Genomic DNA, 27170 nt, shown 5'->3' on the forward strand with positions numbered 1-27170 from the left:
CTGTCAAGCTGTCTGCCAGCTTGAGCTGGACTGGTGAGAACATCAGATATGGACTGACCCTGCGGCCATGTTTGGTGATGACATCATCCTTGTAATACACAGTGTTCTTATCCTGAGGTGACAGGTCAAACAGTGCTGCATATGGAGAACACAGAACACATATTTGCTATGTCTTTTGATCTGGCAATAACAACACAATAGAAAACACCAATGGAATGATTTTGAAATCCTGTGTTTATTGAGGATGTCAAGAAACAAAAGAACCCCAAATAGGTATTCATGTCACACTCAGACAAACAGGTTCCCTTTTGGTCCTCCATTCTATAGACATTCTATAGAGTTTGGCTCTAATTCTACTTCACAGCATCTTGAATGGCATTGCCTGAATAGAGTTCTGATGCATTATCATACTAACACAAAAGCCTTACTGGCATGAGTCATGTTTCTACATCAGCAGTCTAAGTCTGTCCTTTGCGCAGATTCTCTTTCTGAAATTCAAGACTTCCTCCAGCTATATAAAATACTTCATCATTTTTAACAGCTGACTGACTCCTATGGTTGCAGGATGGCAACCACTCTAATGATGTGGCTGTGCACCACCATCACAAACACCCTACCTCCCTCCTCCACTATCAAACATTTCATGACAAGAAAACAGATTACGTTATATCACGATAGTAAAATATGCCAAGCATGTTGAGAGTTGTACAGGTATGTCTAAAAAAAAGGTGTTTAGGATTGAGGAATAGAGGAATTTTGGACGCTTCTGTATGGATACGTATATCTCCTGTATGCCTAGTCTGATGGTAAAGTTACACAACTGCAGTTTAGAAACTACTGCAGTCCACTGATGGGTAAACACAACTCTACAGTATGATATGCACCGAGGCAGTCCCAGGCGCCTCACAAGATGATAGATATTTTCATTTGTAGGCCTACTAATGTAGCTGCAAGACTACATATGTTAATAATGAGCTTACATGACTGACAATTACATGCCAAACATTGATGGCGATCATGAATGGTGTCACCTGTTTTAGCAACTACTTTACTTTATTACATTTACTTTTACAGGGACAGTGGACATTAATCAACATTACTACTGTATAAATGTGCCAGTTTTAGCCAGCCGGCTCATTTTCAACTGCAGTCCCTGGGCCAAGTACCATGTAACAACAGACTGTAATACAACATGATGTCATACACTTTGATTGTAGCTGTTGATTGTTTAACCTCTCAGAATAATGTTACGGTCAATGTCACTATTCGTACATTATTTACGTACATTATTTAAGGGCATGTCATGTCATAATGGTTTATATGTTTGGTATTACTTCAAAATATGGTGCGTCTCTAAGCAACATTTGATTGATGGGTTATAATGGTGCGTAATGATGAGAGGTACAGTATGTGAGGTAAGGTTAGTTATAGGAGCGAGATATGACAACCCCAGCTTGGGGACAGAGCTACAGATTCAGAGATCAGATTCTGTCAGTTCATCTACAGCCCACTCCCACTACCCTCCACATCATCCACAACGACCGAGCGTTTCCGCATCACAATGTTGCCGTTGCTCCTCCGCGCCTGCAGGGGCAGTGTGACAGACTTGGTCTTGGGCTGCTTGTGGCAGGGGGCACGGTACTGAGGCAAGCCACTCTTGGTGGTGTCCAGCTCCTCTGGGTCTTCCTCCAGGACCCTGAGGGCAGAGATCACCTCCCTGTCCGAGGGGCTGAGGGTCAGGCATCCACAGGGACGTCCACCATTACCATTGCTAATACCCTCACCCCCCTCCCGTTCCTCCTCCTCATCCTCCACCGTCATGAAGGCGTCCCCCCACAGGCTCTCACACAGGTCCCGGCCATGCTGGTACATCTGTGGTAGCAAAGAGGAAATCATTGGAGGTGTAGTTTGACATTAGATTCAATATGACCCTTATCTTCTCTGTGTGTTGCAAATTATACCTCTGATTAAGGCACTCATTTTAATTGGGACTATTGATTACACAAAGATGTACCTTTTCTGAAAAAACAAAGCATTTGCCAGGCAGCAGCTGCCACTCCCATCTCTCTCTCACCCATCCATTGGTGCCCTCATCATACAGAGAAAGGCTTTTGGAGACATGGGGGACCAGCACACAAGGTCATGCTTCTTCTGTCATCTAAAAGCCAGCTGATTGAGGGAAATAAATATGTTTTCCCCTTCACTTTAATCCAAATTCAGGTTTTAGGGCCAAAAAAAACAACATAATGAAGTCTAAGCCTACATTTCTCAGAAAAGCTTGATATTGGAAAAGCTTATTAGTAGAATGGTAGACACCGTGGGCCTACACATTTACAGATGTAGGATCTTAATTTGATCACTCTTTTTTTGCTGAGAATTTTCTTGCACCGCAAGCGGTGGGGGCTGTGCTTTGGCAGAGTGGGTGTTTTTTTTCTCCTTCCTGTTTGGCCCTGTCTGGGGGTATCATCGGATGGGGCCACAGTGTCTCCTGACCCCTCCTGTCTCAGCCTCCAGTATTTATGCTGCAGTAGTTTATGTGTCGGGGGGCTAGGGTCAGTTTGTTATATCTGGAGTACTTCTCCTGTCTTATCCGGTGTCCTGTGTGAATTTAAGTATGCTCTCTCTAATTCTCTCTCTCTGAGGATCTGAGCCCTCGGACCATGCCTCAGGACTACCTGGCATGTTGACTCCTTGCTGTCCCCAGTCCACCTGGCCGTGCTGCTGCTCCAGTTTCAACTGTTCTGCCTGCGGCTATGGAACCCTGACCTGTTCACCGGACGTGCTACCTGTCCCAGACCTGCTGTGTTCAACTCTCTGGAGACAGCAGGAGCGGTAGAGATACTCTTAATGATCGGCTATGAAAAGCAAACTGACATTTACTCCTGAGGTGCTGACTTGCTGCACCCTCGACAACTACTGTGATTATAGACCTGCTGTTTTCAACTCTCTGGAGACAGCAGGAGCGGTAGAGATACTCTTAATGATCGGCTATGAAAAGCAATCTGACATTTACTCCTGAGGTGCTGACTTGCTGCACCCTCGACAACTACTGTGAACATTTCAACATCTTGGCCATGTTCTATTATAATCTCCACCCGGCACAGCCAGAAGAGGACTGGCCACCCCTTATAGCCTGGTTCCTCTCTAGGTTTCTTCCTAGGTTTTGGCCTTTCTAGGGAGTTTTTCCTAGCCACTGTGCTTCTACACCTGCATTGCTTGCTGTTTGGGGTTTTAGGCTGGGTTTCTGTACAACACTTTGAGATATCAGCTGATGTAAGAAGGGCTATATAAATAAATTGGATTTGATTTGAATGCAGATGAGCTTTCTTATTTAAATGAACTGATAACCCAATCTAACACACAATTATATTAACAGTATTACACTTTTCATGTAGCCTACTTTTGGCCAGATCATAGCTTAACCACAGCTCCAGCTACATTATGGACTAGGCATTTAAATTATTTTGCTGAATGTTTATTTTGCTGTGACATTATAGGTCAAATTAAGATCCTATATCTGTAAGCTCTGATTCTCTGGAGAGTGAGTCATCACCACTTTGTAAGAAGTGCTACCGTTACAACTTTCCTTGCTCCTCCCTCCCCCCTCTCCTCTCTCCTCCCCCTCTCCTCCCTCCTCTCTCCTCTCTCCTCCCTCCCCCTCTCCTCTCCCCCTCTCTCCTCCTTCCCCCCTCTTCTCTCTCCTCTCTCCTCCCTCCCCCCTCTCCTCTCTCCTCTCCCCCTCTCTCCTCTCTCCTCCCTCCCCCTCTCCTCTCTCCTCCCTCCCCCATATCCTCTCCCCCTCTCTCCTCTCTCCTCCCTCCCCCTCTCTCCTCCCTCCCCATCTCCTCTGCCCCTCTCTCTCTCCTCCCTCCCTCCCTCCCTCCCTCCCTCCCTCCCTCCCTCCCTCCCTCCCTCCCTCCCTCCCTCCCTCCCTCCCTCCCTCCCTCCCTCCCTCCCTCCCTCCCTCCCTCCCTCCCCCTATCCTATCTCCTCCCTCCCTCCCTCCTCTCCTCTCACCCCTCTCCTCTCCCCCTCTCTCCTCCCTCCCCTCTCTCATTCTGTCTGTCTGAGGGATAAGGAGTGAATGAGTCACTCAGAACATTTAGGAAGCACTGCTATATTGACTGTGTTAGAAGGACAGCGCTGTTGCTGTGCAGCAGATAGCTAGCTGGTCTTATTACTAGCCTCCTCTCCTGGAGTGGCCATGGTCATGTGCCCAACCCTAGTGCCCAACCCTAGTGCCTAACCCTAGTGCCTAACCCTAACCTTACATTTGTTTTCATGAAGTTTTACAATATATACAATATTTTTACTTTGCTGTTGGCTGGATCTAGAGGAAATCGCTCAGTTCTGCCTTAAGGAGAAGATTCATGTCAATAAACATCAACCTGCTGTTATCGCAACACAGGCTTGCCAGTCTGTGTGCATGTTAGTGCAGAGTCACTGCCCACTTCAGAACCAGTGTTTGAGTGGAGAGCGTGAAGAGAGTGTTGGTTTCCTTGTTGATGATGTTAAGAAGCCACAGAACATTGCTGTGGCCAGTGAGGCGATGGAGAGGAGCCAGCAGAGCTTACAGACGTTGAGGGAGAAAGCCAGAGAGGATCCTGGGAGAAGGGCCAGGGGGACGTTTTGATGGTTTGTACGTGTGTGTGCAGTATTGTGTGTGCATGTACAAATGTTTTTGTGTGTGTCTAGCTTATGTGTGAATGCAGTATGTGCATGTGTTTGTGTGTGTGTGTAGCCTATATGTGAGTGCAGTAGCCAACATGCAAGTGTGTGTGTTTCCGTGTATTTATTTGCATCCTGCCTGTGCTGTGTACAGTGGCCCTGAGGCAGACTGAAGCATTGTCAGCTCGATTAGAGAGGACATGTGAATGGGTGAGGTGCAGTTATATTCCCAATTCCTTTGTCTGATGAGGAACCAAACTGAACATTCCAGTCTAACCTACAAACTGTTTACCTCAAACCTGTTTACTATCTTTGTTAAAATAATTGTTTTTTGAACAGCTCAAGATCATTAAAAGAGCCGTCATTAAAATGCCTGGACACAAATTGCTTCCAACCTCATTTGAGTTCCATTCAGTCAGTTGCTCTTAAGCAAAGAGTCAAACTAATGAATAGCATAAATCTGTGAAAATATTGTTATTGTGTAAACAATATTTCTATTAGATGTGAGTTGTTTTGTTCAAACATTCTGACTCCTCCTTTTGGGGTCTTTTGGAGGTCTCCGTATAGCAGGACCCTCATATTCAGAACAGATTAACTTTAATTGAATGGCCTCACAATAATTATGTTTTTATTTGGTATATTTGTGGTTCCCTGACCTGCCTCTTCCACATAAACATACACACACTCCTGTCACCTCTCATCATCACATCCAACCACTGATTATGTGTGTGTGTGTGTGTGTGTGTGTGTGTCAGAGGGGGATGGTGTGTGGAGCTTAAGGAGGACGGGCTCAGTGTAATGACTGGAATGGAATCAATGAAACCATTATTTTTTTGTGTGTTTGATGTGTTTGGTACCATTCCATTCATTCCAATACAGCCATTACAATGAGCACGTCCCCTTACATCTCCTCCCATCAGCCTCTGGTGTGCGTGCATGTTTGTGTGTGACTGGGAGGTTCACAGTTGGTCCCAGCTGTACACAAGCCCTGGGTCACTCTGCCTCTTTTTATATCCTCCTCTGTTCAGTGGAGCAGTACAGAGCAGAGCCCAGGGGCGGACTGTCCATCTGGCATTCTGAACAAATGCCAGATTGGCTGGATCATTTTTTATCACATTGGGCCTGTCTAACTTGATTTTTTTGCGCAAAATAATCATTATCTGGCTAATAATGGGGGCCTTGAGGAAAGAAATGGGCTGGTGTGGGGGCCTCAATTTTTTTTTTAAATGGGCCCGTGTGGGGCCCTCAAGGAAAGAAATTGGCAGGTTTGTTAGAAATGCCAGGGCCAATTTCTGGTCCCAGTCCGCCCCTGGCAGAGCCCCTCCTTTATTCCACTGAGCCAGGCTTTGTGTCCTTAACCCCTCACTGACCACTGAGACCAGCAGTACCAGTACAACTAACACTGACTCAGCTATACTACCATGATTCTTTGCTATGCCAGGTGTCCCTGAATGCCATGTTTCTCTATCTTCCTACAGCTCTATCATAAGAGACACAGCTGGAGAAAGAGACTAGGACGGTTCTTAACTTCCTCAAAGAAACGAATCGTTGAGTCTAAATATCTCTTTTTGAATACAAAATACATATATATTTATAGCAAGGTTAAAACACAGCTCAACACAGCATTACAGCCAACTCAACATGGCTCCCTCCCATGATACTGGCTGCTGCCCATCCAATCAACAGCCTACCTGTTGATACGGCACACAGTTCCCAGTGCAGTTCTGTCCTCTTGGGTCTCTGGCCCAGTTACGAGCACATGTCATGTCCATCCTGCAGGCCTCATACCTGAAGAAAAATGTTTTGTTACAATGACCAGATGACAGATCAACATTTGATACTGCTGGATGATGTGACTAGCGCAGAGCCTTCAGTACAGTTTACATTGGGGACCCTAGATTATTGTAGTGAGCTCACCAGTCACGGCAGAAGCTGTGGCACAGTGGCACGGCCTGCATGGAGGACTGGAGGTGAGAGTGTGGCCAGCGGGCTGCATCAGGGGAACAACGGTAGAAACAGGTCACACGCTTCAGGAAGTCCTCACACCTGGTCATAGAGATGGATGAGAGAGAGAGAGAGAGAGAGAGAGAGAGAGAGAGAGAGAGAGAGAGGGGGTAGACCACAGCACATAACTCTCTCTTTGCTCCAGCAGTGCAATGGTGTTGTCTTTGTTGGCTATTGGCTTTGATGTGATAGATTGAAAATATTGGTTATATCAGCTAGTCATGATCAAAGGCCGCTGTAAATTGCAGACTTACTTCGGGCTCAGTTTCCCACACTTGTCCCAGGGGCTGTTCTTCTCACTGGTCATGGGATTAAGATCCTGGATGTCATCCTCTGAACAACATGCATCTGATGAGAGAACAGATATGGATAGGATATGACCATGGGGAGACACCTCATCTCATAGGAGGATTGAGGATTTAGACTTCCAACAGCAGTTTTCTCTCTTTATCATGGTTTGACGATGCATGTTGTTGTCTTTAAAAAGCACAGTGCTCTCACTCACTCTCAGCATAGATTGTGCACTCTTTCAGGTGAGGTTCCTGGCTGGGCGTGGTCTTCTGTCTACCGTCCTGTAGACACGCCCCCTCCAAACACAAAATGCGACCAATCAGGGTAGCCGCTAAATATGCACAGACCAATGGCAGGGAGTTTGACGTGATAGCCATTTCTTCAACCTGCGATACGTTCAGCTAGCCGGCTATAATCAGGACCTTGGACAGCGGAGCGGGAGACAAGCGGGTTCAGTGAACCATATAATATGAAGACCAGTTTTTAAAATAATGTGACATTTGAATGTTTCCCTATTGCCTATAGCACTAAAGAGAATGTTTCCCTAAAAAAGGAGTAAGATCAACCACCACTGATCAAAGACTGTCTAGTCTGTCCATAACATAGTTTGAATTCAATGACGTGCCGTGGAGCATCTAGCCTAATTAAGGAGGTTCAAGGATTGGTGTGATGTATGACACAGCCTGTGAAATATTAAGCTATAGCCTATCTAGCCATTGGATAACGCTAGGCATGCATAACAAAACCTGATTAAATCCTAAATATAGTATTTTCTTATGAACTTCCATTTAACTATTTTATAGAACATGAGTTACAGACATGTTTATCACATTTCAGAGTTTACAAATCGCGTTGTTAGATGTATAACAATGTAGGCTACTTATTGTAGGTCGTCTGTATGTAGGCTATCAGCTACAAACCTACAAATGACTGACTTTCTTTCAGTAAAACGATGACCATACCTGACAAACTCAACTATCAACTAATAATTTCACAACAAAATAATTAAGATTTGAACAAATGCAAAGATAGGCTACTGTAAAACCATGTTTGATTAGCTTTAAACAAATTAACGGGAATGGCAAGATTTAACACCACAACATCCCAACTGCGTAGTTTGCAATCTGTGTCCATTTGTTTATTTTCCACTATCGACAAAAATACTTTACGCCTCGCCTGCCTTAGCCTACCTGTCGGTGGGAGAAACCGTTTTCCTTTTAATTCTGCTTGGTCTTGTGCGACGTGTCTCCTCAGCTTTGGAATCGTCGTCGAATCAGCACCACTCTACGCAGCTCTTCCTCCGGGCTGAATGCTTGTTATGATCACTTCTTCACAGGGGCAGCACGACAGTTTCTCACTGGTTTAACTGAAGGATATCTAAGCCCCTGGCCACCTCCCCCACCTCCTCCTCCTCTGACCTCCCGCTTGCTGGTAATCCATATCACACACACACACACACACACACACACACACACACACACACACACACACACACACACACACACACACACACACACACACACACACACACACACACACACACACACACACACTAATTTCTATCATATACATTAGAAAGATATGTGTGGAGGTATTCCCATCCAGTATTGTACCATGTAATATGATTTGTCCTGAGCATATCATGTCCAGATAGTGTCATTCTGTATCAAACGTACTGTCATTCTGTATCAAGCACCAGTTACTGAAAAACACCAGGATATGGTTGTCATTGGATTCATCAAATTGATTGGTTCCTATATGAACATGTTGGCTCGGCGTTGTCCTTGGTATAAGTGCATCCTCCACAAGTGCTGAGTCACCTGTCCTCCCCTCCTCCCACAAACCCAGAGCTCAGGGCTTTGTGTGAAGGGGAGGTGAAGGATGAGATTTGATACTGTATGATATGCTGAGAGCATTGGAATACATCTCCCTTCTGACAACCATTGCCCCACAAATAACTTCAATCTGCCACTTGCAGCAAAATCCGCACTCCATTTATTTTTGCAATGAGGCATACATTTGTTTCAATGTTTTGATGTTTGGGCCTGTGTGACCTACTGTATGTTGGTGAAAATAAAGATCCGAACAGACACTTTGCCCAGTCTCATCCTGTCCTGTACTCTTGTCCTGTAATCTCTCACCCCCTCAGACCCGGGGTGCCAACTAATCCCTGCCCCAGACTCCCTGTGTCGTCACTAGCCTTTTGGCCTCTTCACAGCAGATGGAGTTCCTTGTGGCCTAGATACGATTGCCTAAAACCAAGACCCTGAAATGATGTAACAATAAGATATGACAATGAGATATGACAATAAGATATGGGAGTAAGATAATGACATTCTGATCCATTGACATTATTGGGTTTGGTAGCATTGGTGTGCAATACCTTGAGTCTTATATAAGTCCATTGTACAGTATTGAGTTCAAGTGTATTCATAGAAGAAAAGGATGGAGCTTAATGGAGCAATAACACATAGTAGACCTATAGAATGCCTAGATTCATATCATCCTATAGGAGGAGGATTCTACACATTTGCCTCACATGGGCCCAAATTCACCAGACAGTTTCATAATCAGGGGATGAGGTGGCGAGAGGCAGACAGAAACCATTTCCATTTGGCTATTAGAAGGCGAATAATGATATCCTTTGTGTGGGAGCTATTCAGGGACCAATGAAATGGGGGACAGAGATTTGCATTGCTGTGAACTGTTGTTTTTAATTAACCGCGAGGTTGCCGGGAACCAGTCCTAGAGTTGGCAAACAGTGTAGTGATCCTTGTTGTCTCGCTAATTGCAAGACATTCTTTGCTTTGATCCACTGACCCATTTCTTAGGCTTTTGTTTTCTGATCGGTTTAAGAGTGGTGGACAAGTAAAGGGGAAGACAACTCAAAATACTAATCTCATAGTCCCCCTTTTGAATTTCCAAACAAATAAAAAATATTAGTGTAGTCTGTGTTGCTTTGCAGAGGCTGTGTAGTGTGATTATGTAAGCTAAGAGAGGCTACACACAACCTGACCTCTCACGCAATGACAAGTGAAATACAGACGGATTGGAATTCCAGGCCAACAGAATGTGGCCTGAGTATTACTTCCTCAAGACTGGACCCTAGAAATAATCTGAAAAATATTCTGTGAAATTACAGAATATTGATAGCGTTACATACTTTATATGATAAAAAAAAGAAACTCTTTATATACAGTGCCTTCGGAAAGTATTCAGACTCCTTGACTTTCTACACATTTTTGTAGGTTACAGCCTTATTAAAAATAATATGTAGTTGGTTTTTTTACTCTTCAATCTACACACAATACCCCATAATGACAAGACAACAACAGGTATAAAACGGAAATCAAATTTACATAAGTATTCAGACCCTTCACTCAGTCTTCTTGGGTATGACGCTTCTTGGGTATGACGCTTGGCACACCTGTATTTGGCTGAGTTTCTCCCATTCTCCTCTGCAGATCCTCTCAAGCTCTGTCAGGTTGGATGGGGAGCGTTGCTGCACAGCTATTTTCAGTTCCCTCCAGAGATGTTCAATTGGGTTCAAGTCCGGGCTCTGGCTGGGCCACTCAAGGACATTCAGAGACTTGTCCCGAAGCAACTCTTGGCGTGTGCTTAGGGTCAATGTCCTGTTGAAAGTTGAAGCTTTGCCCCAGTCTGTGGTCTTGAGTGCTCTGGTGCAGGTTTTCATCAAGGATCTCTCTGTACTTTGCTCCGTTCATCTTTGCCTCGATCCTGACTAGTCTCCCAGTCCCTGCCGCTGAAAAACATCCCCACAGCTGCCACCATCATGCTTCACCGTAGGGATGGTGCCAGGTTTCCTCCAGAAGTGACACTTGGCATTCAGGCCAAAGAGTTCAATCTTGGTTTTGCCAAACTCCAAGCGGGCTGTCATGTGCCTTTTACTGAGGAGTGGCTTCCATATGGCCATTCTACCACAAAGGCCTGATTGGTGGAGTGCTGCAGAGATGGTTGTCCTTCTGAAAGGTTCTCCCATCTCCACAGACGAACTCTAGAGCTCTATCAGAGTGACCATCGGGTTCTTTGACACCTTCCTGACTAAGGCTCTTTTCCCCCGATTACTCAGTTTGGCCAGGCAGCCAGCTCTAGGCAGAGTCTTGGTGTTTCCAAACTTCTTTCATTTAAGAATGATGGAGGCCACTGTGTTCTTGGGGACCTTCAATGCTGCAGAAATGTTCTGGAACCCTTCCTCAGATCTGTGCCTCAACATAATCCTGTCCCGGAGCTCTACGGACAATTCCTTCGACCTCATGGCTTGGTTTTTGCGTTGACATGCACAGTAATCTGTGGGACCTTATATAGACAGGTGTGTGCCTTTCCAAATCATGTCCAATCAATTGAATTTACAACAGGTGAACCTCCAATCAAGTTGTAGAAATGTCTCAAGGATGATCAATGGAAACAGGATGCACCTAAGCTCAATTTGGAGTCTCATAGTAAAGGGTCTGAATAGTTCTGTAAATACGTTTTTTCCCCCGTCTTTATAATACATTTGCAAAAAAAATGAAAACTTGTTTTCGCTTTGTCATGATTGTGTATTGTGTGTAGATTGTGGAGGATTTAAAAATATATATATCATTTAGGCTGTAAATAAAGGTCACAACAACCTGGGTGCTTTAATGTCACCATGTTTCATTAAGGTGTGTTGGGTGTGATGAAAATAAAGAGTATGTGTGTGTGTCCGTTTGTAGAGCATGGCGCATTGGTTTGAAGCACAACTGAAGCATAATCTAATGGCAAGACTCCCACCCTGTGGTTGTACTATGTTATTACACTTTGTAGGGTTATTCTCAGCCCGATGACCTCAAAAACACCTGAGGTCCATCAGGGGGGGTTCAGTATAACGTTGAAATGCATTGCTGTGTTAGTGCTCCCCACTAATTGGGAAGAGGCGCCCCGGGGTGCAATGCTCCATCCCCTCCTCTGGAAGTGGGTGTCGGAGGCAACGACGGATTGTGAGATGTTATCAATGTCTGCTCTCGGTAGTGGCTGAAATTTTGTGGAGTGTCTGGACTGAAACGCTTTCTTAGAGGCTTACCAGAAACGCTTTCTTAGAGGCCTACCGGATTAGTAGCTCACCTGGCTGTCTTGTAGACAGACACCTGTTCAGGACGGATGTGCTTCTAATGCGGCGTTAACGTCATGTCGGACTGATCGGAGAAATTACTTCAAATTCGGAGGACCGACTTGGAGCGTTGACGTGCTCGAGGCTCGGAAGGTACGCAAGAACCATTCTCACGATTGACAGCAGAAATCGTGTTGACAGCAGACACCATGTTTGTTGCCATTTTCAGTGGTGCATGATGTTGGAAAGATCGCAGTCCAGACATCATACCATCATGTACGTGCATTTTTCCCAGTAGGAAGGATATATTTAGAGTCCCCGACATGATTTGAACGCGCATTATTTTATGTCAGATGGCGTCACTCCTATGCAACGCTTGCCCCTCAACCGATATCCTGCTGCGTTCAAGACAACTCAGAACTCGGAAACTTAGAAATGTCCGACTTGGAAACACGTTGTGGAAAGATGAGCTCAGAGTTTCCCAATTGGAAAGTATCAGAAAAAAATCTACCAATATCAAGCTCTGCGCAAAAAAACAGACCCACATTTTAATTCAGAAGTTCAGAGTTTCCGGGTTGTCTTGAAAGTACCATTTGTGCAGGTGAACTCAACACTCTATCTGATGTAAGACTATGCTTCTAACCTTCTTGTCGTATTCAAGACAAGTTGCCTCGGAACTTGGAAACTCCCTACATTTCTGACTTGGAAACTCGTAGAAAGGTGAGGTTCGAGTTTCCCTATTGGAAAGTGTCCGAATCAACCAATAGGAAGTGCAACACAAAAAAAATGTACTCATATTATAAATATGAGTTTCTGAGTTGTCCTGAACTTGGCATCTGTTTCAGTGCTCTAATATATGCAGTGTTTTGTTTACATGTCATGATATGTAAAATCTTCCAAATTAGCTAAGCACCCTGACCTGCTGCGTTGACAGGATTGGTGACAGATAAGCCCATGTCTGGACATGTACAATTGCCATCGGCTCCTTAGCAAAGGATCGAAAGGTTGTAACTGCATTAGAGAGTCCTGCCAAAGAGGTGCTATCCATTCATCTATTTTCTGAACAAAAGTCCCACCCAACATTATACTGCCTCTACTCCAGTACCTAAATCAGGAACCGTAGACAGCACCACAGCCTTCCGAAAGAGCCTGTGACCTAACAACAACAGGTCAGGCCAACCTAGCTCTGTTTACCCCCCCCACTCCATGGGGCCAAGGCCTATACTAACTTACCTCCCATTCTTTTCTTAATGGGATTGCCTATATACTGTGTCTCTAAACAACCAACAGGGATATTATTGGACTCTGTCTACAACAGAGCATATCATATGGTTACATGGATGAAGTTTGTTTTCAATAAAACAATGTATCTGTACAAATGAGAGTGGGGGAGCAAGGCTTTTTCATTGTCTTTTTCATCTTCTTTTGGCATCCATCCAGCCTATGACTTGGCCGGAGGAGGCGGTAGACATTTTACGCTTTCCAAGAGTATCTTTTTTCATTTCCTTTCCGTGACAGACAGGCTCAGAGAAAGAGGGAGTGATGAACAGAGAGAAATAATCAATGAGTAATAATCAGATCTGATTTCGACAGAAGTGCACTGACACACACACACACACACACACACACACACACACACACACACACACACACACACACACACACACACACTCTCTCTCTCTCTCTCTCTCTCTCTCTCTCTCTTTATTTTCATCACTCCCAACACACCTTAATGCCTACAGAATCTTGGTAACATTTATGCACCCACAGGGTTGTGACTGTTATTTGAGAGTATAGCTCCAGAGTGTCTGTCTGTGTGTACACACAGGGAAGATACACTGAGTGTACAAAACATTAGGAACACCTGCTCTTTCCATGATATAGACTGACCAGGTGAATCCAAGTGAAAGCTATGATCATTTATTTATGTCACCACTTCAATCATTGTAGATGAAGGGGAGGAGACAGGTTAAATAATATTTTTTGGAGCCAATTGAGACATGGATTGTGTATGTGTGCTATTCAGAGGGTAAAGAGTCAAGACAAAATATTTAAGTGGCTTTGAACGGGGTATGGTAGTAGGTGCCAGGCGCAACGGTTTGAGTGTGTCAAGAACTGCAAAGCTGCTGGGTTTTTCACGCTCAACAGTTTGACGTGTATCAAGAATGGTCCACCACCCAAAGGACATCCAGCCATCTTGTCACAATTGTGGGAAGCATTGGAGTCAACATGAGCCAGCATCCCTGTGTAATGTTTTCGACACCTTGTAGAGTCCATGCCCCAACAAATTCAGGCTGTGGGGGTGTAACTCAACATTTGGAAGGTGTTCCTAATGTTTTGTACACTCAACGTAGCTTGCATGAGACAGTATGCAGACAGATTCATGTTTGTATTACGAGCAGTCTCTGCACTCAATCTCGTCTCCTGTAGATGGATTGGAGGGGAGCGTCCTCTCGTAAGGCCCTGTTTGTCCCATAACTCTACCTTTACATTGAAACCTCAGAGAGAACAGATCAATACGCCACACTGACCTCCCCCTCTCTGCCATCTCTGGAGTGCGACCAGCCGTATGCATGCTGATCACACTTTGTTTTGGCATTCATCATCATTCACTGTTGTAGACGAGGGGCAGGCTGTAACCACTGTTAATGAAATGAGTGGAACCGGAAAAAAACTGAGAAAGACTTGTTTGGATGGAACACCCCTGTGACCTATGTTCAGTGGGTCAGTGGGGCATTATCACTTCTAAGCCTGTTACTGCAGCAGGGTACTGTTTTTCTCACGCCGTCACACGCTCTCAAACAGATTCACACACTGACCCTCTGCTTCTATTTAATAGGCTTAGTTGGACAGGAACAGAGTGTGAGTGTAAAGTCTGCATGTATGTGTGTGAGTGTGACAGCAGGTGTCCAGGGAGACCATAACTCCAGCTGTCTCTGTGGTCATCAAATCAACAGGGAAGTAGTACATCCTATATACATGCTGTGTATGACATCTATTCTGATCGCCATGTTTCACTCACAGTGCCTGCAGAGCCACTTGGCAACAGTGCTAAACATTGTTTTCTACTCCACAGTGACACACACACACTCACACACAAACATTGCACTAAGACTTTAATCTATCTCAGTTTGCTCTCTGAAAACACTTTCTTCTAATGATGTTTGCTGTGTCTGTCTTTGTTGTTGCCTGTTATCTCTGGTATATTGTGTACTGCCTTCTGCCTGAGCTAAGTAACTATGAATTATACATGAAAAGGAGGTTCTCTTTAGAAGTTGGCTTAAAAGAGTGACAGAAAAACCTCTCTCATAAGGAAAGTTGTTTCTTTTTTTAACCAGAATGTCCCATAAATAAAGATTGTAAGACCCCAACGTGACCAGGGCAAATCCTGCCTTGAAATCCCCTGTCAGTCAGGAACAAGGACTAATTTACCTGGATCTCTAATACAGTTATCTGGCACATATGGGTTTACGGTTACCGTCTGCAGTTATCTCTGTTACAGTAAAAAGAGTCTGATCCAGGAGAATACCTAGCTACCCAAAAGAAAGGAGCCATGGTCATTAGGCCAGGCAGGCTGTTCCCTCAGTCCCTGGCTGGTTGGTTGTGAGCCATTTGAGATGTGTGTGTGTGCGCCTGTGTCTGTGTGTGTGTGTTTGACCAATCATCTTAGAGTGGCTGCCCCTAACAGTGGGTGATGACTGTGGTGCTGATCAGAGCTTACAGTAATGGCATCCTGCTGGGCTCATCCATTGGTTTAGCAGAGGGGACTCACCTCCTGACTCAGACACAGACACGCTGACCACACGGATTACCCACCATGCCTTCTGTCATCATCTAGTAATGACATCATCTGGTTAGTGCTTGGGTGGGGGATCTTCTTAATGCTTGGGTGGGGGGGACATGTGCGTGAGAGAGAGAGAAAGAGAGAGAAAGATAGAGAAAGAAAGAGAAAGAGAGAAAGACAGACAGACAGACAGAGAATAGATAGGATACTTTTTACTGTGACTTTGATTTGTTAGTGACTCTATGATGGGGCAGTGTGTCACCTGCAATTGTATGATACAAAGCAGGCCAATCCAGATCTGACTGTACCACCATGAACAATAACTGAAAGACTGCCTGAAGACTGGTTTACATTAAACTGCTTGATCCTTTTATTGCCTCATGGATTTCCTATGCAAAATATATTGTCAGTCACTTCTCACTGGGAGAAGGCCAGCATGGGTCCACTCAGTGCTGTTAAAATAGGTGCGACAACTTTGCTGCACTGTCACATGTCACCACTTGGTGGCAGTGGCACAGTTGGGTTTTATTACAGTGAAGCTGGTCTTGTTTACCAGACTCATGTCCCTCCACAGCGGCTGTGGTATGAAACTATAGTTCACCCCCTCTTCAAAATGTAATAAAATGAAACTACTCATTAGGAATACTCGGATTGAGTATAGAACAGTCTGGTCTAAGGTTACAGTGGTTTGGGAAAAGCAAGGAAAAGAGAAACAAGGAAACTGATGTTCCTATGGGAATGTCAATGGATGGTTCAGAGAGGAAGAGGGAAAAATAACTGCCAACATCAGTTGTGTTTTTATCTCTGTCTATTCTCCTCTCCTCCCTCTCATCCCCTCGTTTATGTGATGTTTACACTCCTCATGCCTTGGCATTGGAACAAGCCCCCTGTGTGGCTGAATGTGTTCTCTGAAGTCCAGAGCCACGTCTGTTGCCTCTTAATGATGATCCTCTGGGGATTCTTTCCACGCAGGCGGTGTGTGTGTATGTGTGTGTGTGTGTGTATGTGTGTGTGGAAACTGTGACCCACTTCTTTGGCATCCGTCTGCTCACTCTGCCATAAAGGCCTGATTGGTGGAGTGCTTCAGAGATGGTTGTCCTTCTGAAAAGTTCTCCCATCTCCACGGGGGAAGTCTGGAGCTCTATCAGAGTGACCATCGGGTTCTTGGTCACTCCCCTGACCAAGGCCCTTGACCAGGTGGCCAGCGCTAGAAAGAGTCTTGGTGGTTCCAAACATCTTCCATTTAAGAATGATGGAGGCCAATGTGTTCATGGGCCCTTCTGTACTGCCAAAATATGTTGGTACCCTTCACCAGATCTGTGCCTCGACACAATCCTGTCTTGGAGCTCTACAGAGACTAATTTGGCTTGGTTTTTGCTCTGACATGCACTGTCAACTGTGGGACCTTATATAGACAGGTTGGTGCCTTTCCAAATCATGACCAATCAATTGAATTTACCACAGGTGGACTCCAATCAAGTTGTAGAAACGTCTCAAGGATGATCAATGGAAACAGGATGCACCTGAGCTTAATTTCAATTCTCACAGCAAAGGGTCTGAATACTTAAGTAAATAAGGTATTTCTGTTTTTCTAAAAAACAGTTTTTGTCATTACGGGTTATTGTGTGTAGATTGATGAAGTAAAATGTGTATTTAATCCATTTTAGAATAAGGCTGTAATGTTACAAAATGTGGAAAAAGTCAAAGCGTCTGAATACTTTCTGAATGTACTGTATGCCCACCAGACTTTTACCTGCCGTGCAGGGCATCTTGCAGGGTCTATCGGTCAGACGAGTTAAAGCAACAAGGAGCAATAATCAATACAGTACCTGCAGTATGTCTGAAGGCACCACAGCAGTAGAGATGCCTGAGGATTTCACTGAGTGGAGTGGATGAGGTGCTACAGGGTTTGGGTGAGGGAATGGCTTCCTGATAATGGCTTACCTGATTGTGTTGTGAGTGTTTGTCTCTGTTAGGTGGATGTTGGCTGGATAGAATTGGAACATAAAGAGCAGCCATCAGCATTAGGAAAGCGTGCCAGCCAGCCAGAAAGCCCTGATGGTTGCTATTTAATCAAATGAATCAAAGCCTGCTTACCACAGCCTTTCTCCATGATTTTGCATTATGAGCACAATGTACTAATTCAAGTGGCATCACAATTCTATGTGGAGAAGTAATCTGTTGAATACATTTAAATTGATTACAGTATATTTGTTTGGACGGGATGGTCTAGCTGGACTGTGTGTGTGTGTGTGTGTGGTGCAGTGTTGCTCTGTGGGCTGGCTATGTCTGGGCTGAGGGTGAGGTCATCATTGCGTGGGCCATACACTCGGACCGACCATATGTTACATGAAAACAGCGTGAAAGTCCTAATCCTTGATCGCAAAGCATTACGCAACCTCTCTCTGCCAAAGGGCAACCCATCTGTCCCTCATCATCATCCCAGGCAAACAAATATGATGGGAGGAACTCATTATAGTAGATCTGTAGATCTATCCAATGGCCAACTGTCCAAGGGCAAACATTGGCCATTGTTTGTGCTCCTTCTTTTCACTCAGGTCATGCACTGTCTGACTGTCTGTTTCAGTTTGTTCACAAATGTTGAGGGCACCAAACCACGAGTAAAACATTCTCTCCACTCAAGCATTTTTCTGATGGAGAGAGACATTCAAAAGTTTCAGCTCCCAGCCCTCTAGTCGTTCATTCTAATTCATTCAAAAAGTGGATGAGAAATGTTTGAGATCTAACCTGTTTGCTGCACATAGGCCGATTGATCAATAACCAGGACCTAACGATATTGGAAATGGGCCAGGAATGATCAGTCGTACCTAGGGGGGTTAAATCCTGGGTATGCCATGCATGATAAAGATGATCCATGCTTGATCAACAGCGGGTCAGTAGACTTACTGGATTCCATTCGCATGGTCTCCTGATTTGAGCTTTTGAGACCAACATACACCATGAACAGATATTGCGAAAGGATAAATATATACAGTACCAGTCAAACGTTTGGACACACCTACTCTTTCCAGGGTTTTTCTTTATTTTTTAAACTATTTTCTACATTGTAGAATAATAGTGAAGACATCAAAACTATGAATTAACACATATGGAATCATGTAGTAACCTAAAATATATTTTATATTTGAAATTCTTCTCCACCCTTTGCCTTGATGACAGCTTTGCACACTCTTGGCATTCTCTCAACCAGCTTCATGAGGTAGTCACCTGGAATGCATTTACAGTGCCTTGCGAAAGTATTCGGCCCCCTTGAACTTTACGACCTTTTGCCACATTTCAGGCTTCAAACATAAAGATATAAAACTGTATTTTTTTGTGAAGAATGAACAACAAGTGGGACACAATCATGAAGTGGAACGACATTTATTGGATATTTCAAACTTTTTTAATAAATCAAAAACTGCAAAATTGGGCGTGCAAAATTATTCAGCCCCTTTACTTTCAGTGCAGCAAACTCTCTCCAGAAGTTCAGTGAGGATCTCTGAATGATCCAATGTTGACCTACATGACTAATGATGATAAATACAATCCACCTGTGTGTAATCAAGTCTCCGTATAAATGCACTTGCACTGTGATAGTCTCAGAGGTCCGTTAAAAGCGCAGAGAGCATCATGAAGAACAAGGAACACACCAGGCAGGTCCGAGATACTGTTGTGAAGAAGTTTAAAGCAGGATTTGGATACAAAAAGATTTCCCAAGCTTTAAACATCCCAAGGAGCACTGTGCAAGCGATAATATTGAAATGGAAGGAGTATCAGACCACTGCAAATCTACCAAGACCTGGCCGTCCCTCTAAACTTTCAGCTCATACAAGGAGAAGACTGATCAGAGATGCAGCCAAGAGGCCCATGATCACTCTGGATGAACTGCAGAGATCTACAGCTGAGGTGGGAGACTCTGTCCATAGGACAACAATCAGTCATATATTGCACAAATCTGGCCTTTATGGAAGAGTGGCAAGAAGAAAGCCATTTCTTAAAGATATCCATAAAAAGTGTCATTTAAAGTTTGCCACAAGCCACCTGGGAGACACACCAAACATGTGGAAGAAGGTGCTCTGGTCAGATGAAACCAAAATTGAACCTTTTGGCAACAATGCAAAACGTTATGTTTGGCGTAAAAGCAACACAGCTCATCACCCTGAACACATCATCCCCACTGTCAAACATGGTGGTGGCAGCATCATGGTTTGGGCCTGCTTTTCTTCAGCAGGGACAGGGAAGATGGTTAAAATTGATGGGAAGATGGATGGAGCCAAATACAGGACCTTTCTGGAAGAAAACCTGATGGAGTCTGCAAAAGACCTGAGACTGGGACAGAGATTTGTCTTCCAACAAGACAATGATCCAAAACATAAAGCAAAATCTACAATGGAATGGTTCAAAAATAAACATATCCAGGTGTTAGAATGGCCAAGTCAAAGTCCAGACCTGAATCCAATCGAGAATCTGTGGAAAGAACTGAAAACTACTGTTCACAAATGCTCTCCATCCAACCTCACTGAGCTCGAGCTGTTTTGCAAGGAGGAATGGGGAAAAATGTCAGTCTCTCGATGTGCAAAACTGATAGAGACATACCCCAAGCGACTTACAGCTGTAATCGCAGCAAAAGGTGGCGCTACAAAGTATTAACTTAAGGGGGCTGAATAATTTTGCACGCCCAATTTTTCAGTTTTTGATTTGTTAAAAAAGTTTGAAATATCCAATAAATGTCATTCCACTTCATGATTGTGTCCCACTTGTTGTTGATTCTTCACAAAAAAATACAGTTTTATATCTTTATGTTTGAAGCCTGAAATGTGGCAAAAGGCCGCAAAATTCAAGGGGGGCGAATACTTTCGCATGGCACTGTATATAAACAGGTGTGCCTTGTTAAAAGTTCATTTTTGGAATTTCGTTCCTTCTTAATGCGTTTTAACTAATCAGTTGTGTTGTGACAATGTAGGGGTGGTATACAGAAGATAGCCCTATTTGGTAAAATACCAAGTCCATATTATGGCAAGAACAGCTCAAATAAGCAAAAAGACATGACAGTCAATCAATCGAGAAAATGTTAAGAACTTTGAAAGTTTCTACACGTGCAGTCGCAAAACCACTAAGTGCTATTATGAAACTGGCTCTAATGAGGACCGCCACAGGAAGGAGACCCAAAGTTACCTCTGCTGCAGAGGATTAGTTCATTAGTTACCAGCCTCAGAAATTGCAGTCAAAATAAATGCTTCACAGAGTTCAAGTAACAGACACATCTCAACATCAACTTTTCAGAGGAGACTACGTGAATCAGACCTTCATGGTCGAATTGCTGCAAAGAAACCACTACTAAAGGACACCAATAATAAGAAGAAACTTGCTTGGGCCAAGAAACACGAGCGGTGGAAATCTGTCCTTTGGTCTGATGAATCCAAATTTGAGATTTTTGGTTCCAACCGCTGTATCTTTGTGAGACGCAGAGTAGGTGAACAGATGATCTTTGCACGTGTTGTTCCCAAGGCGAACCATGGAGGAGGAGGTGTGGTGGTGCTTTGCTGGTGACACTGTGACTTATTTAGAATTCAAGGCACACCTAACCAACATGGCTACCACAGCATTCTGCAGCAATACGCCATCCCATCTGGTTTGTGCTTAGTGGGACTATCATTTATTTTTCAACAGGACAATGACCCAACACACCTCCAGGTTGTGTTAGGGCTATTTTACCAAGAAGGAGAGTGATGTAGTGCTGCATCAGATGACCTGGCCTTCACAATCACCTGACCTCAACCCAATTGAGATGATTTGGAATGAGTTGGACCGCAGAGTGAAGGAAAAACAGCCAACAAGTGCTCAGCATATATGGGAACTCCTTCAAGACTGTTGAAAAAGCATTCCAGGTGAAGCTGGTTGAGAGAATGCCAAGACTGTGCAAAGCTGTCATCAAGGCAAAGGGTGGCTACTTTGAAAAGTCTCAAATCTAAAATATATTTTGTTTTGTTTAACACTTTTTTGGTTACTACATGATTCCATTTGTGTTATTTCATAGTTTCAATGGTTTCTCTATTATTCTACAATGTAGAAAATAGTACAAATAAAGAAAAACCCTTGAATGAGTAGGTGTGTCCAAACTTTTGAGTGGTACTGTATATCGTATACAATGTACAACATTTTGATTGTAAAGCTGGTAAAACAATTATGACAATGCAATGGCTCACAGTAAAACTATCTAAACGCTAAGGCACTCATTCGTAGGCTACGTGGCGCTGTCCATGGTCCTAAATGACCAGTATGGCCGTTCACAAGCATGCGGTTCTCATCGTTGCCCAACAATGAAGTAGTTCACCCCATATTATCCTTTTTATTCTCCCCATTTACCTGTGGCGAGAAGAGAGGTATGTTAAATTCATCACACTGGCCCGGTTGCGGATTGCGCGTGGAGGAGGGGCGTGAGGGAATCCCGGGCACGGAAGGGTTACAGATATCGCGCTATTGTCGTCCGTTATCAAAGGAAGTGAAGGTGGAATAATGAATGGACCACGATATGCAGCCAGGGAGAAGAACATTCTCTCGAATTTTTAAAGGTTGAGCGGAAAGACGATGTGTTTTGTTATGTCATGGACTGTTGCCTTGGGAGTCCAAAGAAGTGGATGGATTCCTGGGCGAATCAGCGACAATGTCAACGGGACTAACTGAGCTCGAGGAAGCATCTTTGCACGTCACGCACCGTTGTTCAAGCAGCATCAACCGCGAAATGAACATTCTGGTGTATTGTGAACATTTAATGCTGTAGGTGTAACTTATTTTAGACACCGCCAAAGAATTGGTGCAGTAGACTATATTGCAAGTGAAGTCTCTAAAGACATTGTTGGTGGTGCACAAAGATGCTCTAAAAACAACCGGAAGAAGTGAAGGTGACAGTCGACTATCAACATGGGGATTTACTTAATCATTTAATTAACCTATAGGCTACAGCGGAATAACTTTATTTTAGAGACGTAAAAGCCCGAAGACCCTGCTCGTTTCAGATGCTACGGGACATCCTGGCATTTGGTGGTTTTCAAGCGGTTCCTCAACGTGACACTACACGCGCACTGTGAGCTTTGGCTCGAAGTGAGCAACGCCGCCGTCTCGGCTGTGTTATTTGAGTGAGAACCGGACAGCCAGTGGATGCCGCAGAGTTGTTTGGGTCGAAACCGAAACAAGTGAAGGGTCAGGGGGCTGTTTTGGGGAATTCCCCATCCGACTGCGCCTTATTACAACATGGATGACTCGGGGATAATTCGGCGTCGGAGGCTGCAGGTGAGGTCCGGGTGTAATGTGTTTGATAGTCTCTAATTGACAGTTAGTTCCATGTAGGCTACACTCATGTCAATAGAAATCGTACAGAATGTGCCATTGAATTGAGATTATGTTCAATACAATTTTTAGGCTAATATGTTAATAACCAATTACCCACACATAACATCCTTTTTAGAGCATGTGTTATAACAACTGTGTTATGCATTTATGACTTCATATGCTCAGCCACAGAAATCTTGATTTAATGTATCTCAGCAGAGGTCATATTCATAAGATACTTGGCGACTCTATGTCTATAATGCCATTCAAGGTAATATCTCCATAATGAAAATGTACCGCCATGCATATTGATATGACATGTACATATTACTAAAGCCGACGTGTTCATCCATTATGAAGTAGCCTGGTTAAGTACGGGTCACCCCCTCCCCCTTGGAACGTGATTCAGTCAAGTGAACTGAGCTGAGCGGTCAGCCAGGCGGGCAGGCAGGCAGGCAGAGTGCCTTAGGGCCTGATTAGGGCTGGGCAGTATAGTGATGAAGAGGAGGGAGGATAGAGAGCTGGGAATGGAGAGACTGGGGTTGACCATTACTCAGTTTCTTTATTGTGCTGGGAAAATCCACCTCATGGCATCGTCAACTCTTTCAATTCCATCATGTGTGGTGGGGTCTATGTCAGTGCACATATGCTTGACTTCACAGTATTTTATTTTTTATTTTACCTTTATTTTACCAGGCAATTCAATTAAGAACAAATCATTAATTACAATGATGGCCTGGCAAATGGCAATGTAACACAAAATGGACAACACAGACAGAAGACACTGGCAACAGCACAAACACAACAGCAAACAAACAGTGGATGTGTGTGTGAAGTAAAACATAGGGCAAAGCAAACTAGTGACATCGGGTGACAACTAGAAACATCTACATGTCTCAACAACAAGCATGAGTCATGAATGTGCATAAGGAAGATGTGTGTGTATGCCAGTGTGCTTCTCTCTGTGTGTTTATGAGGATGGATAGTGTCTGGATGACCATCCTTCAGATTCATCCAACAGCTCATCTCCCTGGAGTCTCATCATCCCAGCCACTCTCACAACCGTTAGTGTCTGTTTAAAATTCCCCTTCTGGCGCATCTCTCATCTCTCTGCGCCATATGGTGACACACCCCACTCCCACAGAGGGCAGGTCAAAGGCCAGCCCCATAATGCACTGCTTCAACATGACTAACATGAAACAAACATCTTTGTATCTGCTCCACACTATCCCTCCAGCCTCCACACACACACACACACACACACACACACACACACACACACACACACACACACACACACACACACACACACACACACACACACACACACACACACACACACACACACACACACACACAGTATGTACAGTAGCATACAGGGGAAGGACCGACCTGAATAATGTGTGGGTTATTGAGGATTGTGTGCCAGCCAGTGGGGATGACATGACACTTCCATACTACAGTATCACCCTCCTCCCCAGCCACTTTCCATCTGTCAGACATGGTACGGTAAGCCAATCACTGACACTGACTGAGGTGATGAGTAGGCCCCTGTCTAGGTTCTGATCAGCCCCTCAGACTCACTTACTCACCATTGTCCTTCGTGTGTCCACGAAATGATGGGGCCAGCGGTGGTGTAGCTGTGGGCAGGGAGTCCAGCCGGTACTGTTTCATTACAGCCGGGAACATTTCTCTTCCGGCTCAGACAGGAGGAGCTGAAGGGCATGACGTCAGACGACCATTTATAGTGCTGCTGTTTCATCTATCTCGGGAAGCATGGCAGGGTCCGTCAGCAGCATTACTCTCAACCTGCCTCTGTCTGATCCTCATGGCTGGCTGGTGTCTTAGCCAGCCCATCTCATTATCAGAGAGCTTCACAGAGATTACTGCCAGGAAGTGGTCTGGGGGAAGATAATTGAAGTAGCACCATATTGCTGAAATTGAGGTGTTGTACAAAAGCTGAAGAACATACGTTCATCCAGGTACTTTTTGCAGGTGCTGGAGTTCTAGGTGAATTTATGTTTAATAGAAAGGAAAACACTGCACACTGCTGCTCATGCTCCCAGGGGATCTTATTACAATAACGTTTTGACCATTAGGTCTTCATCAGCATCCATATCCCAGCTGGGGGTGGAAGGTTCTATATACAGGGCTTTCAGAATGCATTCAGACCCCTTGACTTTTTCCACATTTAAATCGTTTTTTCCCCTTATCAATCTACACACAATACCCCATAATGGCAAAGCAAAAACTGGTTTTTTGAAATGGTTGCTAATTTATTAAAAATGAAAAACAGAAATATCATATTTACACAAGTATTCAGTACTTTGTTGAATCACTTTTGGCAGTGATCACAACCTAAAGTTTTCTTGGGTATGACGCTACAATCTTGGCACACCTGTATTTGGTGTGCTCTGTCAGGTTGGATGGAGAACGTTGCTGCACTGCTATTTTCAGGTCTCTCCAGAGATGTTAGATCGGGTTCAAGTCCGGGCTCTGGCTGGGCCACTCAAGGACATTCAAAGACTTGTTCCAAAGTTATACTTTTTTTTTCAAATGTATGTTAAAAAACCCAGAAATACCTTATTTACATAAGTCTTCAGACCCTTTGCTTTGAGTCTCAAAATTGAGCTCAGGTGCATCCTGTTTCCATTGGTCATCCTTGAGATGTTTCTACAACTTGATTGGAGTCAAGCTGTGGTAAATTCAATTGATTGGACATGATTTGGAAAGGCACATACCTGCATATATAAGGTCCCACAGATGACAGTGAATGTCAGAGAAGAAATCAAGCCATGAGTTCAAAGGAATTGTACGTAGAGCTCCGAGACAGGATTGTGTTGAGGCACAGATCTGGGGAAGGGTACCAAAACATTTCTGCAGCATTGAAGGTCCCCAAGAACACAGTGGCCTCCATCATTCTTAAATGGAAGAAGTTTGGAACCACCAAGACTTCCTAGAGCTGGCCACCTGGCCAAACTGAGCAATCGAGGGAGAAGGGCCTTGGTCAGGGAGGTGACCAAGAACCCGATGGTCACTCTGACAGAGCTCCAGCGTTCCTCTGTGGAGATGGGAGAACCTTCCAGAAGGACAACCATCTCTGCAGTACTTCCCCAATCAGGCCATCATGGTAGAGTGACCATACGGAAGCCACTCCTTTGTGAAAGGCATATGGCAGCCCTCTTGAAGTTTGCCAAAAGGCACCTAAAGGCTTTCAGACCATGAGAAACAAGATTTTCTGGTCTGATGAAACCAAGCTGGAACTCTTTGGCCTGAGTGCCATGGGTCATGTCGAGCAAACCTGTCCCCATCCCTATGGTGAAGCAGGGTGGTGGCTGCATCATGCTGTGGTGATGTTTTTCAGCGGCTGGGACTGGGAGACTAGTCAGGATCGACGGAAAGATCCACGGAGCAAAGTACAGAGAGATCCTTGATGAAAACCTGCACCAGAGCGCTCAGGAACTCAGACTGGGGTGGAGGTTCACCTTCCAACAGGACAACGACCCTAAGCAAACAGCCAAGTCAATGCAGGAGTGGCTTTGGGACAAGTCTCTGAATGCCCTTGGGTGACCCAGCCAGAGCCCGGACGTGAACCCGATCGAACATCTCTGGAGAGACCTGAAAATAGCTGTGCAGCGACACTCCCCATCCAACCTGACAGAGCTTGAGAGGATCTGCATAGAAGAATGGGAGAAATTCCCCAAATACAGGGTTGCCAAGCTTGTAGCGTCACACCCAAGTGGACTTGAGGCTGTAATTGCTGCCAAAGGTGCTTCAACAAAATACTGAGTAAAGGGTCTGAATTCTTATGTATATGTAATATTTCCATTTTTTTATGACATTTGCATACATTTCTAAAAACCTGTTTTTGCTTTGTCATTAAGGGGTATTATGTGTAGGTTGATGAACAAACAATTTAATCAATTTTAGAATAAGGCTGTAACAAAACAAAATGTGGAAAAAGTCAAGGGGTCTGTCACTGTCACGTTCTGACCATCGTTC

General features: G+C 44.4%; 2 protein-coding genes across 2 annotated transcripts in view; one reads left to right on the top strand and one right to left on the bottom strand.

The window, feature by feature from the left end:
• Window positions 1-214: 214 nt before the first annotated feature.
• On the bottom strand, window positions 215-8396 carry LOC109883085 (riboflavin-binding protein). The gene is made up of 6 exons (XM_031827717.1): window positions 8154-8396; window positions 7178-7385; window positions 6927-7020; window positions 6586-6714; window positions 6360-6456; window positions 215-1872 (listed from the first exon to the last, which is right to left on the bottom strand). The coding sequence occupies exons 2-6, from the start codon at window positions 7338-7340 to the stop codon at window positions 1501-1503; spliced, it is 855 nt and encodes a 284-aa protein (XP_031683577.1). The 5' UTR covers window positions 7341-7385; window positions 8154-8396; the 3' UTR covers window positions 215-1500.
• Window positions 8397-22319: 13923 nt separating this feature from the next.
• Window positions 22320-27170, top strand: part of LOC109883084 (microtubule-associated serine/threonine-protein kinase 1) — a 59321-nt gene continuing 54470 nt past the window's right edge. The window contains exon 1 of the mRNA XM_031827718.1: window positions 22320-23129. Coding sequence (XP_031683578.1) covers window positions 23091-23129 — 39 coding nt within the window. The 5' untranslated portion in view covers window positions 22320-23090. The remainder of the gene's footprint in view (window positions 23130-27170) is intronic.

The sequence above is a fragment of the Oncorhynchus kisutch genome, linkage group LG6 (assembly GCF_002021735.2).
Source record: "Oncorhynchus kisutch isolate 150728-3 linkage group LG6, Okis_V2, whole genome shotgun sequence".
In the NCBI taxonomy this organism is placed as follows: domain Eukaryota; kingdom Metazoa; phylum Chordata; class Actinopteri; order Salmoniformes; family Salmonidae; genus Oncorhynchus; species Oncorhynchus kisutch.

Excerpts from the sequence above, each read along its gene's own strand:
- LOC109883085 (XM_031827717.1), bottom strand. The coding sequence starts at position 7,340 with ATGGCTATCACGTCAAACTCCCTGCCATTGGTCTGTGCATATTTAGCG. Across the intron at positions 7,021-7,177 it reads GTGCACAATCTATGCTGAGA|ATGCATGTTGTTCAGAGGAT; the intron begins GTGAGTGAGAGC and ends TTCTCTCATCAG. Across the intron at positions 6,715-6,926 it reads TGTGGGAAACTGAGCCCGAA|GTGTGAGGACTTCCTGAAGC; the intron begins GTAAGTCTGCAA and ends CTCTATGACCAG.